This window comes from Prionailurus bengalensis, chromosome B2, assembly GCF_016509475.1.
Source record: "Prionailurus bengalensis isolate Pbe53 chromosome B2, Fcat_Pben_1.1_paternal_pri, whole genome shotgun sequence".
Taxonomy (NCBI): domain Eukaryota; kingdom Metazoa; phylum Chordata; class Mammalia; order Carnivora; family Felidae; genus Prionailurus; species Prionailurus bengalensis.
The window spans coordinates 89,515,749-89,532,987 of NC_057349.1; the positions used below are offsets into that span (position 1 = coordinate 89,515,749).

General features: G+C 40.7%; 1 protein-coding gene across 4 annotated transcripts in view; it reads right to left on the minus strand.

The window, feature by feature from the left end:
* Nucleotides 1-14,856, minus strand: part of USP45 (ubiquitin specific peptidase 45) — a 79,047-nt gene extending 64,191 nt beyond the window's left edge. The window contains exons 1-4 of one of the 4 annotated variants that reach the window (XM_043591994.1): nucleotides 14,805-14,856; nucleotides 9,779-9,888; nucleotides 4,639-4,811; nucleotides 2,645-2,748 (exon numbers count right to left, since the gene is read on the minus strand). In XM_043591994.1, coding sequence (XP_043447929.1) covers nucleotides 2,645-2,748; nucleotides 4,639-4,811; nucleotides 9,779-9,878 — 377 coding nt within the window. In that variant the 5' untranslated portion in view covers nucleotides 9,879-9,888; nucleotides 14,805-14,856. Of the gene's footprint in view, nucleotides 1-2,644; nucleotides 2,749-4,638; nucleotides 4,812-9,778; nucleotides 9,889-14,077 lie in introns of all 4 variants that reach the window. The other 3 variants (XM_043591997.1, XM_043591996.1, XM_043591999.1) reach the window with 3 other exon arrangements.
* Nucleotides 14,857-17,239: the final 2,383 nt, after the last annotated feature.

Below are 17,239 nucleotides of genomic sequence, written 5' to 3' on the forward strand. Positions count from 1 at the left end.
CTATCACTTGCATACAGATATACAGATAAATCTGTGAAGGAAACAAGTCACAGAAAACCTTCCCAAAATATCTTTTCTAATAGACCATGATGGAATCCAAACAATGTAGTTACAGTTACCAGGCTTACACTACAATATGTGCTCAAATTTTACTTATGTAACTATTGCCTAAAATAATAAAAATTGCTCATTTGCAAGGTGCCTGTATGGCTCAGTCAATTGAGCATCTGACTGACTCTTGATTTCAGCTCAGGTCATGATCTGAGTGGTGGGATCGAGCCCTGTGTCAGTTCCATGCTGAGCATGGAGCCTGCTTAAGGTTCATTCTCTCTCTCTCTCTCTCTCTCTCTCTCTCTCTCTCTCTGCCCCACTCCCCTGCTCACTCTTTCTCTCTAAATTAAAAAAAAAAACCTGAAATGTCAAGGAATTTTTACTGACATTGCTATTTAATTTTTACGTGTTATAAAATATATTGTAACTTTAAGGTACAAAAAGGAAATGTAAAGAAAAACCACATAATGGCAGTGAATTTGGAGAAAAGAGGACAGCTCACCATAAACTAGTTCTACTTGCTTCCATCAGAAATAACTAAAATGCTTCACATGCATGTTCTAATTCCTCACAACAACCAAAATGTATTATCATTTTAAAAATAAATAGTTTTAGGGGCGCCTGGGTGGCTCACACAGTTAGGCATCTGACTTCGGCTTAGGTCATGATCTCATGGCTCATGCATTCAAGCCCCACATCGGGATCTGTGGTGACAGATCAGAACCTGGAGCCTGCTTCCAAGTCTATGTCTCCCTCTCTCTCTGCCCCTCCACTGCTTGCCCTCTGTCTCTCAAAAATGAATAAAAGTTAAAAAAAATTTTTTTTAAAAAGGAAAATAATTTTACAGACTCCCCAAATGCGACTTAAGTTATTTTCATTATAATATAAATCCAACATTCCATTCACAAAACCCAATAAATTGATCACCCTTATAATTCTATTTACCTATGAAAGCAAAATTACACAATTAAGCATAAAAAATTATAAAATCAATAAAGTTAAAACTAACAACATTATGCTAGGTAAGGTGTTTATTTTCCCCCTGAAATTACATCACGATTCACACCATCTTTATGGTCCTAAGAGCTATAACACAAGTTCTGACATAGACTCACTTGAAATGAGCCTATTCTACCAGGTGCCACTCAATTCCCCCTCCACCTTCCTCTATTCCTATGGTCCTGGAACCGGGCTCCCCAGACCAGCAGCACTGGCAATACCTAGGAACTTGTTAGAAGTGTAAATTCTTAGGTGCTACCCAAGAACTACGAAAGCAGAATCTTTAGGTCTGGGACCCAGCAATCTATTTCAACAAGACCTTCCTGGTGATTCCGATGCACCCCATAGTTTGAGACCACTGCTCTGTTCAGATTACAGAGAAGTATCTGCTAAGCTGCCACATATGGCAGCCTCTTCCTCTCCCTTGGCTCCACTGCATTGTTTACATAGCACGCCGCCTCTGTGCCTTCCTCATTCTCCCCAGTGTTGTTACTTGGGGCCAACAACAGCAAAAACACAGATGGGGCAAGCACCTGACCCGTGCCCTGGATTAAAAAAGGTGATTAACTCTTCTATAAGCCGAAACATCCTTGTATTACCTTTAGGTCCCTGAAATGAAAACACAAAGTTAAAACAGTTTTGTGTTAAAGAAAACTTGAAAACTTGAAAACTTCCGGAAATTCATTCAAGGAGAACTTGAAAACTTTTGTAGGAGTCTGAAGATTCCAATTAGAAGATTTTTGTTGCAAAACATATAGAAAGCTTTTCAATACAGTATCCATTTATGCCACTGTAGTAGTGTGTTATGCTGGTAAGAAACTAGGGAATCAAAACACTTGTTTTAGTGCCTGGATTTTTACTTTGTAACCAGAAAAAAGTAAATGATACTTGGTGTAACATGAGTATCATTTTTATGCAACATGGGGGAACTGGATTTGGTTCCCAGCAGGGTTAAGTAGTAAAATCACTGGAGTTTCTACAAACTACATATGCCCAGGCTTTCCCTTTCCCTGCAGGGAATCACCAAACCACTTGACCGCCTGAAGTACCTTCCTTCTCAAGAACTCTAGAATTCTGGGGGCGCCTGGGTGGCGCAGTCGGTTAAGCGTCCGACTTCAGCCAGGTCACGATCTCGCGGTCCGTGAGTTTGAGCCCCGCGTCAGGCTCTGGGCTGATGGCTCGGAGCCTGGAGCCTGTTTCCGATTCTGTGTCTCCCTCTCTCTCTGCCCCTCCCCCATTCATGCTCTGTCTCTCTCTGTCCCAAAAAATAAAATAAACTTTGAAAAAAAAATTAAAAAAAAAAAAAAGAACTCTAGAATTCTGTATTAGCAAGTTCATTACGAAAAATCAGCTAGGAAGGATGTTTCTTTACCCTACCAAGAAAATGCTAAAGAAAAGTAAAGGGATGACTAAATTTTTTCTTATTTAAATTTTATATTCATGGGTAATGTTAATTTTCTTACAGTATTCTATAGATTGTGTTCAGGCTAAAAAGCATCAGCTGGTACAACAACTTTAAATATTTTACCTTGTAAAGCTTGGAGAGAAGATATTTTTTGTAGTGGACACAAGTAGTGACAAAAAACTAACTTACCATATAATCCATGTGTTCAGACTAATTGTAATACAATGAGATTCTGTTCTCTGATTCTTGTAGTGCTTCACTGAATGATGGCTTTCTGAGTTTCTACCGCATCCCTAAAGATGAACAGAATGCTATTTGTACAATTTACATTTACATTTCTTTCAAATTAATCAAAACCTAAATCATACTCAAACGTATACTGAAAAAGTTTTGTTTTTAATTTCAAGCAGGAAGGACAAGTTTCAGAAAGGAATATAGATTCTCATTAAATTTAATTTCTTGCAAAGAGACTAACTTGCTTTTTGTTATATAGTATTTACCGGAAACAATCATGACGCAAGTGAATTTCCCTATTATTTAAAAATGCATACACTCTCTGCCTTTTACACAGTGGGGCACCAAGCATCCCCACAGACCAGTGCCCCCTCCTATACACACATTTTCTAGTACTGTCCACACCTCCACCCAAACCCACGACAACTCATGAGACTCAGACCAAAATCATAGTAATTTCCCTCACCAGGCAAGTAAAGAAATAAGATCCAATTCTGGTCAATGAGACATGAGGGGCAGTCTGCTGGATGTTTCTGGCAAAGTTTTATATATTAAAAAACAAAACAAACAGGAAAGGGATATCCTTTTTGCCCTTTCTGGCCTTTGGGGATTGCTCTGTGATACATAACACATGAAACATCTTTGGCCATAAAAAGTCATGAATTGAGATTGACACAGAAGAAAAATGGAAGAAATCTCAGTTTTCAGTGCTCTTTCCATTGAATTAACTAACCCTGAAGTGGTCCTCTTATGGACTGTCTATGAGAGATAATAAGGAATTCTCTTATTTTAGTAAAATTATATACATCTTAAATATGTTATTCAAAAATTATTAATGATAGGGGCACCTAGGTGACTTCAGCTTAAGTCATGATCTCATGGTTTGTGAGTTTGAGCCCCACATTAGGCTCTCTGTTGTCAGCACGGAGCCTGCTTCAGATCCTCTGACTCTCTCTCTGCCCCTCCCCCACTTGTTCTCATTTTCTCTCTCTCTCAAAAATAAACAAACATTTAAAAAATTATTACAGGGGCACCTGGGTGGCTCAGTCGGTTAAATGTCCGACTTCGGCTCAGGTCATGATCTCACGGTTTGTGGGTTTGAGCCCCGCGTTGGGCTCTGTGCTGACAGCTCAGAGCCTGGAGCCTGCTTTGGATTCTGTGTGTGTGTGTGTCTCTCTCTCCACCCCTCACCTGCTTGCACTCTGTCTCTGTCTCTCAAAATAAATAAATATTAAAAAATAATAAATAAAAAATTACTACAGTATTTATTAATAGCTTCTAAGCTGTTAAGATAATCTGTTTTAATGGTTTATTTATTTATTTATTTATTTATTTATTTATTTATTTATTTATGAGAGAGACAGAGACAGAATGTGAGTGGGTTAGGGGCAGAGAGAGAGGGAGACACAGAATCCGAAGCAGAGAGAGGGAGACACAGAATCCGAAGCAGGCTCCAGGCTCTGAGCTGTCAGCACAGAGCCTGACGCGGGGCTCGAACTCACGAGCTATGAGATCATGGCCTGAGCCGAAGTCAGCCGCTCAACTGACTGAGCCACCTGGGTGCCCCAAGATAATGTGTTGTTTTGTTTTTTTTTTTTTTTTTAAGAATCATTTCATAGAAAAAAATTAATTTAGAAAGATGTAAAAAAAACTTGGATTCGTTTCATAAGTAAATACAAACAGGTAAAGACAGGTCCAGGCCTGAGAACTACTGTGAGTAGGTTGGCTTCCCTTTCAAAGTATTTCTAAATCACACATGATCACTTTCTGAAGATAACATACCTTTTACTTTACCTTAACAAAGTTTCTAAGTTCAGCCTTGGAAAGGTCTATCCAAACATGGAATAAACTTATCTTAAGTTCTAAACATTACCAATAGTCCAACTCATAATAAGCATTTAATAAAAATATTTAAGACTAAAGTCACAGATAAAAATCACTTTTCTCACCTGAAAACCACACTTGAGGCACAACCAAATGTCAGAGGAAAGTACTGGCTGCCCATCACAGAATCTTCTTTCCCTTAAACAGTCGGAGCAAACTGACCACACATTCTCAGCTATTGCTTTCTTCACATGATTCACACTGATGGCAAGACTTACATGTGGGCAAGTGAAACCTACTGAATAAGACATAACAAAATCTGAACAGTTTCTTTGCTAAACCAAAGTGCTATCATCATTTAGCAAAAATCAATAGCATGAAAACGCTGTAACTAAAAAGCAAAGAGATTAAAAAAACCAAGTAACTTAAAAGGATACATACTGCATGGCTCCATTTATAAAGCACTTGTGAAATAACATAATTATAGAGTTGGAAAACAGATTTGTGGCTGCCAGGAACTATGGGTGGAGGACAGGTTACCTATTATCAGGTAACACTTGGGATGGTGATGGTACAGCCAGGAATCTCAATTGTGGTAGTTACAAAACTACACATGTAATTAGACTGCATATAGAGTTATACACACTCAAATACACACATATGAGGCCTTGTAGATCTGGTGAAATCAGAAGAAGCTCTAAGGATTGTAGTGACGTCATCTTCCTGGTTTTAATACCGTACTGTCGAAATAAGATTAAATCAGGAAAGGTTGGGTGAAGAATGAATGGGACCCCCTTGTGTATTTCTCTGTACCTTCCTATTAATTTAAAATCAGGTCAAAAATAGGGGCGCCCAGGTGGCTCAGTCAGTTAAGTGTCCAACTTCGGCTCAGGTCATGATCTCACGGTTTGTGAGTTCAAGCCCTGCATCAGGCTATGTGCTGACAGCTCAGAGCCTGGAGCCTGTTTCAGATTCTGTGTCTCCCTGTCTCTCTGATGCTCCCCCTCTCACACTCTGTCTCTCCATCTCTCAAAAATAAATAAATGTTACAGGGCCTGGGTGGTTCAGTCGGTTGAGCATCCGACTTCGGCTCAGGTCATGATCTCATGGTCTGTAAGTTCGAGCCCTGCATCGGACTCTACACTGACCATTCAGAGCCTGGAGCCTGCTTTGGATTCTGTGTGTCCCTCTCTCTCTGTCCCTCCCCCACTCATGGTCTGTCTCTCTCTCTCTCTATATCAAAAATAAACATTAAAAAAATTTTTTTAATAAATAAATGTTAAAAAAATAAAGTAAAATTAGGCCAAAAGTAAAAAGTTTAATAAATAAAGGAGATAATTTGCTGAGCAGCTGTGTTAATAAGGATTTTGAATATATTTTCTTCTCATTAAGATACACACATAAAATCTTTCCACAGAGCCTACCTCTGCTCTGATGCTATTTTCATCCCTGTTGGGAGAAAGGAGAGAGAGAAGAACAAACAATGGAATCATTTACAGGTACAAGAATTGTCCTTAATAAATTTTTTTTATATTTTTTTTTAACGTTTATTTATTTTTGAGACAGATAGAGACAGAGAATGAACAGGGGAGGGGCAGAGAGAGAGGGAGACACAGAATCTGAAACAGGCTCCAGGCTCTGAGCTGCCAGCACAAACCCCAGCGCGGGGCTTGAACTCACGGACCGTGAGATTGTGACCTGAGCCGAAGTCGTACGCTTAACCGACCAAGCCACCCAGGTGCCCCTTAATGAATATTTTCAAATAGCAAATGACTTTGCATAGCCCTTAATTATCCTTTATAACAGAGTCCCACTGTGTGCACCATGAGGAGACAAATGGCCAAAATGACCTAATATGTTTTTATTTCTTCAGATAACCATAGTCTTCTCGCAAGGACACAATGACACTTCCATTTCTCCAACTATCCCAAACACCAAAACTACAACTATCTGCCAAAACCAAACAACGAAGGAAAGACTGAGTAACTTGAAGAGGGAAACAGGAGTATGCGCATTTCCACTTTCTCCACTTCCCTTCCTAAACGCCCAGCACTCCTTGCCCCTATTAGTTAACTAGAGAGAGGCTAAGCGTTAGTCCCATTCATCCTGAAGGCTAAGAATGTGACTCCTGACAAGTGATTTGTTGTAAAATATAATTTACTTTCAGCATAAGTAATGTGTAAATCTGATAAAAGATTAAGCCTTCTCATTGTACACCAAGAGCAAGTTACAAGAATAGACACAAAAGGAGTGACTCTGAAGTCCTGTATTTGAAAAGGACACATGCCATTAACGAAAGGGGTGTTCTGGGGAAGACTGATAGATGACCACACAAGAACAGGACCTAGACATGGTTTAACAAATATCACTGCTTTGAGTTTTTATATTTTAAAATTCTAAGTGGAAAAATCACTCCATACACTTTCTATATCATCTCTGGGGTGGGATCTGGCCAGGGGACAACTTAACTAGTCTCTGATTCTATAAATCAGACTTATAAAACTGAAATTGTTAATGAATTCAGAGATAAGTAAATTCATTATAAAAAGGTTCCAGGCCTCTAAATGAATTCTATTAGCTTTTAAATGCCTCAACCATAGGTACTTTTTATAAAGAAATCTGAAAGTTTGAAGTTTTTCTACAAGACTAACCAGTGTTTAAACAGTATTTATAGGGGCATCTGGTGCCTCAGTCAGAGAAGCAGCCAGCTCTTGATTTCCACTCAGGTCATGATCTCACAGTCATGGCTCTGCACAGACAGAATGGAGCCTGCTTCGGATTCTCTCCCTCTCTCTCTGTCCTCCTCCCACTCATACTCACCCTCTCTTTCTCTCTCAAAATAAATAAACATTTAATAAATAAGTAAATAGTATTCATAATCTCTTGTGGGGGGAAACATAAACAATTTTTTTTTCTGTGCTAATAAGGAGATTTCCTCAGTTTTCTGTAATTTAATTATACAATTGTCTAAATTTGATTTGCCAAACAAGTCCTCTAGGGATTCCTGAAGAAAATCTACAAATGTATTGAAGTCTATCGTTGTCCCACATTAACAAATCAGAAACAACAAGTAAAATCTCCATGTTTTTCATCTCAAGTATTAATAAAAACTCCACAAGGAGGTCTTCCAGTTTGTAAATGATGGTCTAAAATCAACACTTTCCCATTCTCTTCCCAGAACCACCCAAGGTCAACAAGAACACGAAACAAAAAAACCAAGTTCATTTTCAGAAAAACCAGGAGACAACTGAGGCCCAGAAATCCCAAATAGGAGTGTATACAGAAGGAAGCAGAGAGAACACTGCAGCTGTAGACTCCACAGAGAACGACGTGTGCTTCACAGACAAGAACAAAACCGAAATCTCTGTGCTGCAACCACACTGGCAGGAGCTCCCCAGTATCCAGTTTTGTTTTAAGAAGCAAAAGGCGGCAACGTCTCATTCACTAAGTGAGAAACAAAAGAACAAGCCATGTTTGCCAGAAATAGTCTTCTCTCTAAGGCAAGGGAGAAGGGATATTTTGGATTCTGAAATAACCCAGGGCGGCATAATCCTGTTGGGTGGGAAGAAGGTTCAATGTGCTCAGACTCAAAACTACAGTTGGTCTCGACAGTGCTTTGGCCTTCCTTCTTACACGAATATTCCAAAACTAAATGGCCCAAGAAAAGTGACCCTCCTTCAAAGAATGAAAGAAATGAGAAATCAAAGCCACAAATTCTATGCCAATATAATAAAAAGGAAAAACAAGTGGCACAGAAATAATTGCCATGAAATAAAAATACAAAACAGAAGCAAAATGCTCCAGCACAAGGTGGCAAAACAGTAGGAAGTGACCAGCAGGGTTCAGGAAAGAAATGGAAGAAAAAAAAATAAACCACAAAAATGACGGCAAAAGTAAAAAGGGCATAAGGTGAAACACACACTGCAGAAAACACTGTAAAGATAAACATGAAAACAGCAAGCAAAATGAAAAGGAAACAGGAGTTTTAGAAGATTTGAGGAAAAAGAAACTAGAAGACAGGCAAGGAAGAGTTAACGTAAGAATACTCAAAATCCCTGAAAAAAAAATCATATCCACAGAATAAAACAAATGCTTAAAGATATAATTTAGTCTTCCCTCAATTTAGCAATCTAGCTGTCCTCAAACACTTTCCAAGTTAAAACCACGTAAACAGGAAATAAAAGGGGTGTCTGGGGGGCTCAGTGAGATGAGCGTCTGACTTTGGCTCAGGTCATGATCTCACAGCTCGTGAGTTTGAGCCCCGCATCGGGCTCTGTGCTGACAGCTCAGAGCCTGGAGCCTGCTTAGGATTCGGTGTCTCCCTCTCTCTGCCCTCCCCTGCTTGCACTCTGTCTCTCTCTCTCTCTCTCTCTCTCTCTCTCTCTCTCTCTCAAAAGTAAATAAACATTAAAAAAAAAAAAGAAAGAAAAAAAATTTTAAACAACTTTTTTTTTTCAACGTTTATTTATTTTTGGGACAGAGAGAGACAGAGCATGAACGGGGAAGGGGCAGAGAGAGGGAGTCACAGAATCGGAAACAGGCTCCAGGCTCTGAGCCATCAGCCCAGAGCCGACGCGGGGCTCGAACTCACGGACCGCGAGATCGTGACCTGGCTGAAGTCGGACGCTTAACCAACTGCGCCACCCAGGCGCCCCTAAACAACTTTTTAAATGGAGAGCTGAACTAGTAAGAAAGTATGAATCCTCAGAGGCCAAAACGGAGGTCATGAAGCTGAAGAGAAAACCAAGTCCAAGGCGAGCAGCTCCCAGAGACGCCTCCCGGCCTTGAAGGCTTGGTTTTAACAGGCCATGAAGAACAGGAAACAAAAAGATGCCGATTCTAGGTTACTTTATAAACTAAACAAAAATGTCAATAAAAATATCAACAGGATGTTCTGGAACTAGACAAGCTGATTTTAAAGTTCATGTAGAAAATAGTGAAAATAGGATGGGGGGCTCAGTCAGTTAAGCGTCTGACTTCGGCTCAGGTCATGATCTCACGACTCTTGAGTTTGAGCCCCGTGTCGGGCTCTGTGCTGACAGCTCGGTGCCTGGAGCCTGCTTCGGATTCTGTGTCTCCCTCCCTCTCTCTGCTCCTGCCCCACTCATGCTCTGCCTCTCAGTCTTTCAAAAATAAATACATGTTAAAAAAAAATTTTTTTTTAAAAGAAAGAAAATAGTGAAAATAAAGGGCAAAGGATTTAATTAAAAACAAATATGGTTATTTTCCGCAACACTATTAAGGATGCCAGATATCACAATTTACCAGCAATGTCGTCTGAAGAGTCTTCATCACGAGGTATAGCAGGCCTTTTACTTCTTTTTGCTTTCTCGGGTAAAGCTTTGGAAGGTTCTTTCACCCGCATCTGTTAGTTACTGAAAAGATGGGGGGGGGGGGGGGATGAACATACTTTAACCCTCAAAATGAAAATTTTAGCTACTGTACCTTATGTATATTAAAACTGAAATGACTTCTATTTTAGTTGGGCCTAGGAAATCAACAGAGGGAGAAGAAAACATCAGGTGAAACCAAAGAAATCTTTATTAAACCAATATACAAATGCACATGACATTTGACTTTTACCAACTACTCCCTGGAAAAATGATGCTCAGGTGAATGAAAAAACTAAAGTTCTGATCAAGGAAGTAAGTGCTGCTTCTAGACCATGTGCTCCCCTTGCCATTTTCCCATCCCACTAGCTAGGAAATAGTAAAAGCTGGAAAAGCACAGACCAGGGATGGAAACCGTGTGCCAGCCCTACCTGCACTATATGACCTAGCACTGAAGTGAGAGAGAAATAAATTGTTTAACGCTACTGCATTTTTTTTCTCCACTTTTTTATCATGAAAAAATTTACACTTCCACAAAAGTTAAAAGAACAATATAATAAGCACCCATATATTTACTATCTAGATTCCACCCGGAGAACATTTTGCCATATTTGTTTTATCTAAACATCAGCGTGTATAGAGAGAGACATATATACACATATGTGGTATGTTTGTTTTTGCTCAACTATTTTAAAGGAAGTCGCAAAGAACATGTCTCTTTTAAGAACATTTTTCCATATAATCTCATCATCATCACATCTAAGAAAATGAACAGGAATCCCCTATTCTGATATTCCACCATATTCTAACCTCTTCAGCTGAAGCATCTTCCATACTGTTGTTTTTTTTTTAAATCAATCAATATTCAGTCAAGATTTGCACTCTGTATTGGTTCTGTCCTGTTGATTGTTAGTATCTTTTAATCTACAACTGTTCTTCCCATCTTATACTTTCCTAAACACTAGCTTTTTTAAGAGATCAGGGCAGTGCATACGAGCCACCTTAAAGATGTTGTTAAAATGAGGATTTCGGTTCAGCAAGTCTGGTACAGGACCTGAGGTTTTGCCTAACAAACTCTCAGTTGGAAGGATTGCTGGGAGTCCATTGCTACACTTTCAATAGCAACATCGTATAAAGTACCACACTTAATTTGTCTCTTCATGGTGTCACTTACCTCTGTCCCTTACATTTCTTAAAACCCCAAAGTTAATTCTAAAAATTTTAGATAAAAAGAAGCATTTTTTAAAACCACTGTACTTGGAGTCTCTGTTAAAGTAGCTTAGCCTAAATGCTACCTAATATCTGTTCCATGGCTAAGCTATACTGTAATTTTCATAACTGTTTCCTTGCTTTTATTGATCAAGGTGGAAGAATCTTTCAACTCAATAATAAGTTCTGAATCTTGATTTAGTTCTACTACATTCCACAAAAGGGAGTTTTGGGGTTTACCATTTTAAGAGCCATTTCTTCAACCCCAGGGGTCATCACTCTTGAAATGAGTTGCAACAAATCATGGCCTTCAGGGTTGGAGATCTACAAAGACTCTGAGTTCCCTGACCATTTCTTTTCTTTTTCTTCCAACTAGTCTCCACACCCAACATGGGGCTTCATGATCGTGAGTTGAAGAGTCAGATGCTCTACTGACAGAGCAAGCCAGGAATCCCGACCATTTCATTTCTGACTGCCTTTTCCCTCCAAACTTCCTCATCCACTTACCCCTACAGTTCCACCTTGCAAAATCACTAATTCAGGTATTCCCTTCCCTAATCACAACTGAAGTTCCTCCAGCTTGCCTGATCAGCCACTCCTTATTCACTTTTTTTTTTAATTTTTTTTTTCAACGTTTATTTATTTTTGGGACAGAGAGAGACAGAGCATGAACGGGGGAGGGGCAGAGAGAGAGGGAGACACAGAATCGGAAACAGGCTCCAGGCTCTGAGCCATCAGCCCAGAGCCCGATGCGGGGCTCGAACTCACGGACCGCGAGATCGTGACCTGGCTGAAGTCGGACGCTTAACTGACTGCGCCATCCAGGTGCCCCCCTTATTCACTTTTAATGCGCAGGTTGACAAGAGGCTGCCTCTCACCAAGCACTTCCATGATCACTACAGCAAGGCACAGAGATGGGGAAGTGGCAAATGGAGTGCTGGCTCTTAAAGCTTCAGAGAGGGGGGCCTGGGTGGCTGGATCGGTGGGTTAAACATCTGACTTCAGCTCAGGTCATGATCTCATGGCTCATGAGTTTGAGCCCCGCGTAGGGCTCTGTGCTGGTAGCTCAGAGCCTGAAGCCTGCTTCAGATTGTGTCTCCCTTTCTCTCTCTGCCCCTCTCCCACTTGTGCTGTCTCTCTCTCTCTCTCTCTCTCTCAATCTCTCAAAAATAAATAAACATTAAAAAAAAAAAAGCTTCACTGGGAAATGACATATGTCGCATCTGGTCATATTTTACCAGCACAAGCAAGTCATAGGGCCACATTTAACTTCAAGTAGACATGGGGCATATGGGGGTGGGAGGTGGACGTGTACAAAGAGTGCAACCTTACTTACCATGTACATAGGAAGAACAAAGTATGAAAGCACAGCCTTAAGGACTACCGTATCACTCCTCTAACACAAATTCAAACCTAAATGAACCCAATTAACTACTTTCTCCACGTCTCCATCCAAACAGGCTGGAGAAAATCTTGTAAGAAAGCAGACTGGGTTGCTAAATTCATAACACAGTCTCAATCTCAAATGGATTAAGACATGCCATTATCCACTACACTTTCTGGAAAACTTACTTACCTACTCCTCACACAGTCATCTGAAACCTTTCTCACTCTCCCAAACCTCTCACTCCTCCATCTACTTACTTCTCAAAATAGTATCTAGTCTTCTACTTAACTGAGGGGGAAAAAAAGACAATCAGATGGCAAATCTGATCTTTCCACCCCCAAGCCTACAGTTACCTCCAAATATTTCAACTTGATGTCCTCAAAATATAGGCATAAGTAACAGAATCTAGGAAAAATGGCCATGAGAGACTTGTCACACCTTTTCCCCAACTGCACAGATAAACTCTAGATAGGCAATGGCACATAATGCTGGCAGAACAACAAAAAAATCAGGTGTTTGACCTATAATCTGCAAAAGGTCTGTAAAAGACACTCAAACTTGGCAAGTAGAGTTAAGTTCCAGTGATTTTTATGACATATGGAATATATCTAAACAGAATTACTTCTGGACAGCAACCCACTATTTAACAATCACTTATCTGGATAGCTTTCCTTTTCAGTCCCCTTTAAGGCAAAAAGAAATAAAATTAAAGTTCAATGACTAGACCTTCAAGTTCTTTCTACCACCAATATTGGATCTGGGGAGTTCCAAGCCCACCCTCACATTTGGGGATTCACTTGAAGGACTCACAGGACTCAGCATGTAGTTGTACTCATAACTAATTTTTATTACAGCAATGTCGTATGGACTACAGCCTGGATCATAATGCAAAAAGACACAAGTGGGGGCGCCTGGGTGGCGCGGTCGGTTAAGCGTCCGGCTTCAGCCAGGTCACGATCTCGCGGTCCGGGAGTTCGAGCCCCGCGTCGGGCTCTGCGCTGATGGCTCAGAGCCTGGAGCCTGTTTCCGATTCTGTGTCTCCCTCTCTCTCTGCCCCTCCCCCGTTCATGCTCTGTCTCTCTCTGTCCCAAAAATAAATAAACGTTGAAAAAAAAAATTTTTTTTTTTAAAAAGACACAAGTGAAGTTTGCAGGAATCCACGTGCAGGCTTATGTTCTCTCCCTCCCCGAAAGGGTCAAACAGAGCACTCTTTACCCCAAAAAGGAAAATCTAGCAATGTCTGTGCAATGTTTCTGTCAGGGAACCCCTAACAGACTCACAGGCCAGGGGGGTTTTATGGGGGCTGGTAACTCCGGCTTAACTACATAGTTCTCTCCCAGATGCCAAACAAGTTGTAGTCTTGCAAAGCGGACCTTTCTAAGGATAGCAGCCTCAGGGCCGGTGTGTTAACTCTTTTCAGCACAAATAAGCTCTGGCCATTTTTCTCACGTGGTTTCTCAAACAAAACTTTTCAGTTTTCAACTTCAGTATTACTCTAACATCCGTCTTTTCTCTGCTGTAGGCTGTGCAACTTATTTAGAGATGTTTGCATTTTTTTATGAAAAGATGCTATACAAACAAAAGCCCATATTCTCAAAGAAAAAACAAGAGAAAAAGAAAAAAATCATTTTTCCCTACCCTTGGACTCACTCTCGGGCAGTTGTTTTCAGCGTGGGAAGGACACACTGTCCTTTTAGTTATCAGGCTCCAAAACATGAACAGCACGTGCATACTTTTGCTGTGCATCAGGCTCGGTTCTAAGCACTTCAAAGATGCTATCACACTTGATTCTCAACAATCACCTTTTGAGAGAGGTTACTATTACTTCCCTCATTTTACCCTTGAGGAAACAGACACACAGAAGTTAAGTGACTTGCAGAGGTCCGGGAGCCAGCGAATGGTGGAGACTCGGACCCCGGCAGCTCGTCTCCAGGGCTCCTAATACTCTGCGATGCTTCCAAAACCCCGCGGTGAGCCTTGCTTCCTCCGGTTCCTACCCAAAGCATCCCAACTTTCTCAAGACAAAACGCGTAGTGAGGCGAGAGCGCGGGAGGGAGGCGGGAAAAGGGTGTCTGGCCGAGCCTCGGTCGCGATCGCGCGGAGACGCGGGCCCCTCCCCGCGGCCCCCCTCCCGCCCAAACAACCCCGGCTCCTCCAGCCGCCGCCCAGCCGGGCCGCACTCACGCGGCCCTCGGCGACCGCCTGGAACCCCCCTCCCCCCCCCCCCGCCCCGAGATCGCGAAGGGGGGGGGGGGTGGAGGCGCAGGACGCCTCTCTCCCAGGCCCGTCCTGCCACAAGAGGCTGGAGGCGAGGAAGCGACGACCGAGATACTGCGGCAACCCCAGCGCCGCAGTCCGGACTCACCACGCCGGGCCGAGACGCCGCGTCTACAACCTCAAGAGACTGCGCCTGCGCAGCCGACCTCCCCGCCGGCAGGGGCGTGGCCTCGTGCGCCCGCCCCACAGCAGGGCGGGTTCCAGGCCGCGCTTCTGGCGGTCAGGCATCGGGAGTGGGGCGTGGACAGGGCGGGGTCGGCTCGCGTCGCGCCTGCGTTCTCTAACTCTGCAGAGTGCTACAGGCCAGGCTAATCTTAGAATAATAGCAACTGGCTCCTTGTTGCGTCCCGAGTGTCCGGGAGTGCGCCCCTCAGGCCTTCCCCGAGTCGGGGACTTAGGTCCCACTTGTTGCTGAGGGCCTAACGGGATAACCTCCGACTTCCCTCCATCACCCTCTTCTGTACGATAAAGTCACATCTAACATTTGTCATATGTTATCTTGCATTTTTTCATTATTTTTGGCTTACCTGTCGTTACTTACTACACAGAAATTTTCTTGACCTACACCTATACTTCTCCGAAGCTCGATTATCCGTTAAAGTGGTCTGGACGTTGCATCTGTTTAGTTAAAAGTAGTTGGTTTGAAAATATTTTGTCCGAATGATAATGCAAACATCAACACTAGTTATGGGTAAGCTCTACAAGCTTTGTAATCTCCCACAACTCTTCAGCCAGGAGACAGGTGTGGCCTTAGGGATAGAACCTTGGATTAAGTGTCAAAAGATACCAGAGATAAGCCGAAAATTTTTTGATTTTCCCTTAAAAACGCTCATTCATTTCTTACGAAATAGCATTATTTCTATGTAAAGAACTTGGCAAGGAAAGTTACTAGATGTTTTACATTGTATGTATGGAAACCTCTCATTCAACAAATATAACTATAAATCTGCCCGTTACTGTGCTAGGTATAGGGATACATAATCATGTTTTGGAATAGGGGAAAAAATATTCTTTAGGGAATATTTGCTTTAGAGAAAAAAAATATTCCTCAAGTAAGAATAGGTCGTATTGTAGTGTAATTGTGAAGTCAAAATTGTCTACACTCAAACATTTTTATTTATTTTAACTTCATATTTAAAACAGAACATGGAGGAAAAGATATGAAAACTTGAGCAAATCTAATTTCCATATCACACTGCACTGCAGTAAATGGGATTTTTAAAAATGTATCATATACTGGAATCCAATTTACAGTTTAAAAGGGGGGGAGTGAATTAGAACAAGAAATTTAGGAATTATGCAAACACTATGTAATTTTTCTCGGAAATGACAAAATTCCAAAGCTATCTTGATTTCTAACAGTCTATGTTCTATTTTACAACTTGATTTTTTTCACTTGACAGTATGTCTTGGGCATAACCCCACATTAGCCTCATTCTTTTGACTGCTTGCTAACAACTCCCGTGAATGGATGTGTCATTTTATCCCCAGATTCCTGTTAATGTACCTTTATCTTTGCCTACTTGTGCAAATATCTTCAGTAAACTGTTAGCAGTGGAAATGCTGAGTCAACAGATACTCATTTTAAGTTTTGATAGAAACTCTTTCCAAAAAAGTCGCATGAAAAACAATACATTTCCTAATTCTTCATTTGATTTGTCAAATATGTGGAGGCTTGATGTGGACTTAGAAAGAAATGGGGGAAATCCCCTCCTTTCCAAATGCCTTTCACTTGCATTATGCCAAGATATAAAATGAGTTGAGAATTAATGATTCATATCAACTCAGCAGAACCAACTATTTTTTTCTCCCTTTCATCCCACTTTAAGCCTTCCTAACTCTGAAAGAAGAGCTTGGACACTTGTCCAAGGAATAATGATCAAGACTCTTTTGACAAGACTTTTTGCTATAAGAACTCTTAAATAAACTAAATTTGGCACTGTGCTGGTATTGGAGGAGCTATTCATCTTTTCAGAAAAAAAAATCCTTCAGAAAAATATTTCTCAAATAATTAGTCATAAACATTGGAAAAAGAATTGTTTAGTAATATGTGCTCTTGCAAAAGCATAAATCAAATTGGATGTGATTTATTGAAACCAAGTACATTGTTTCATTGTTTCCATACCTGTGTTCACACTACCTTTGGTTTATGAAGTATTCAGGACAGCTTAGGAATGTCATGGGGAGTGGGTGAATCTATGATATATAATGACATCTTAGTTCAAAGTTAGTCCACAATATAGATTATATAGAAACTATGTCTAAACTCCAAATGATTTGGAAAAACATAATTGTATGTGATGGCACTGGTGTAGAAATTTGAAGTGCTTTTATTAATTATTAAATTATTGAAACTGAATAATTTTAAAGTGCTTAATGAAATTATTCTTAGATACTTTAGTAATACTATTTAGAAATTAATTTTTTAATTTTCCATTGTAAATTAATTTGCAGTTAAGTATAGCTTTCATTATGTTTGGGAATCAAATTGAGAATAAATTAAAAATGAGGTAATGAACCAAG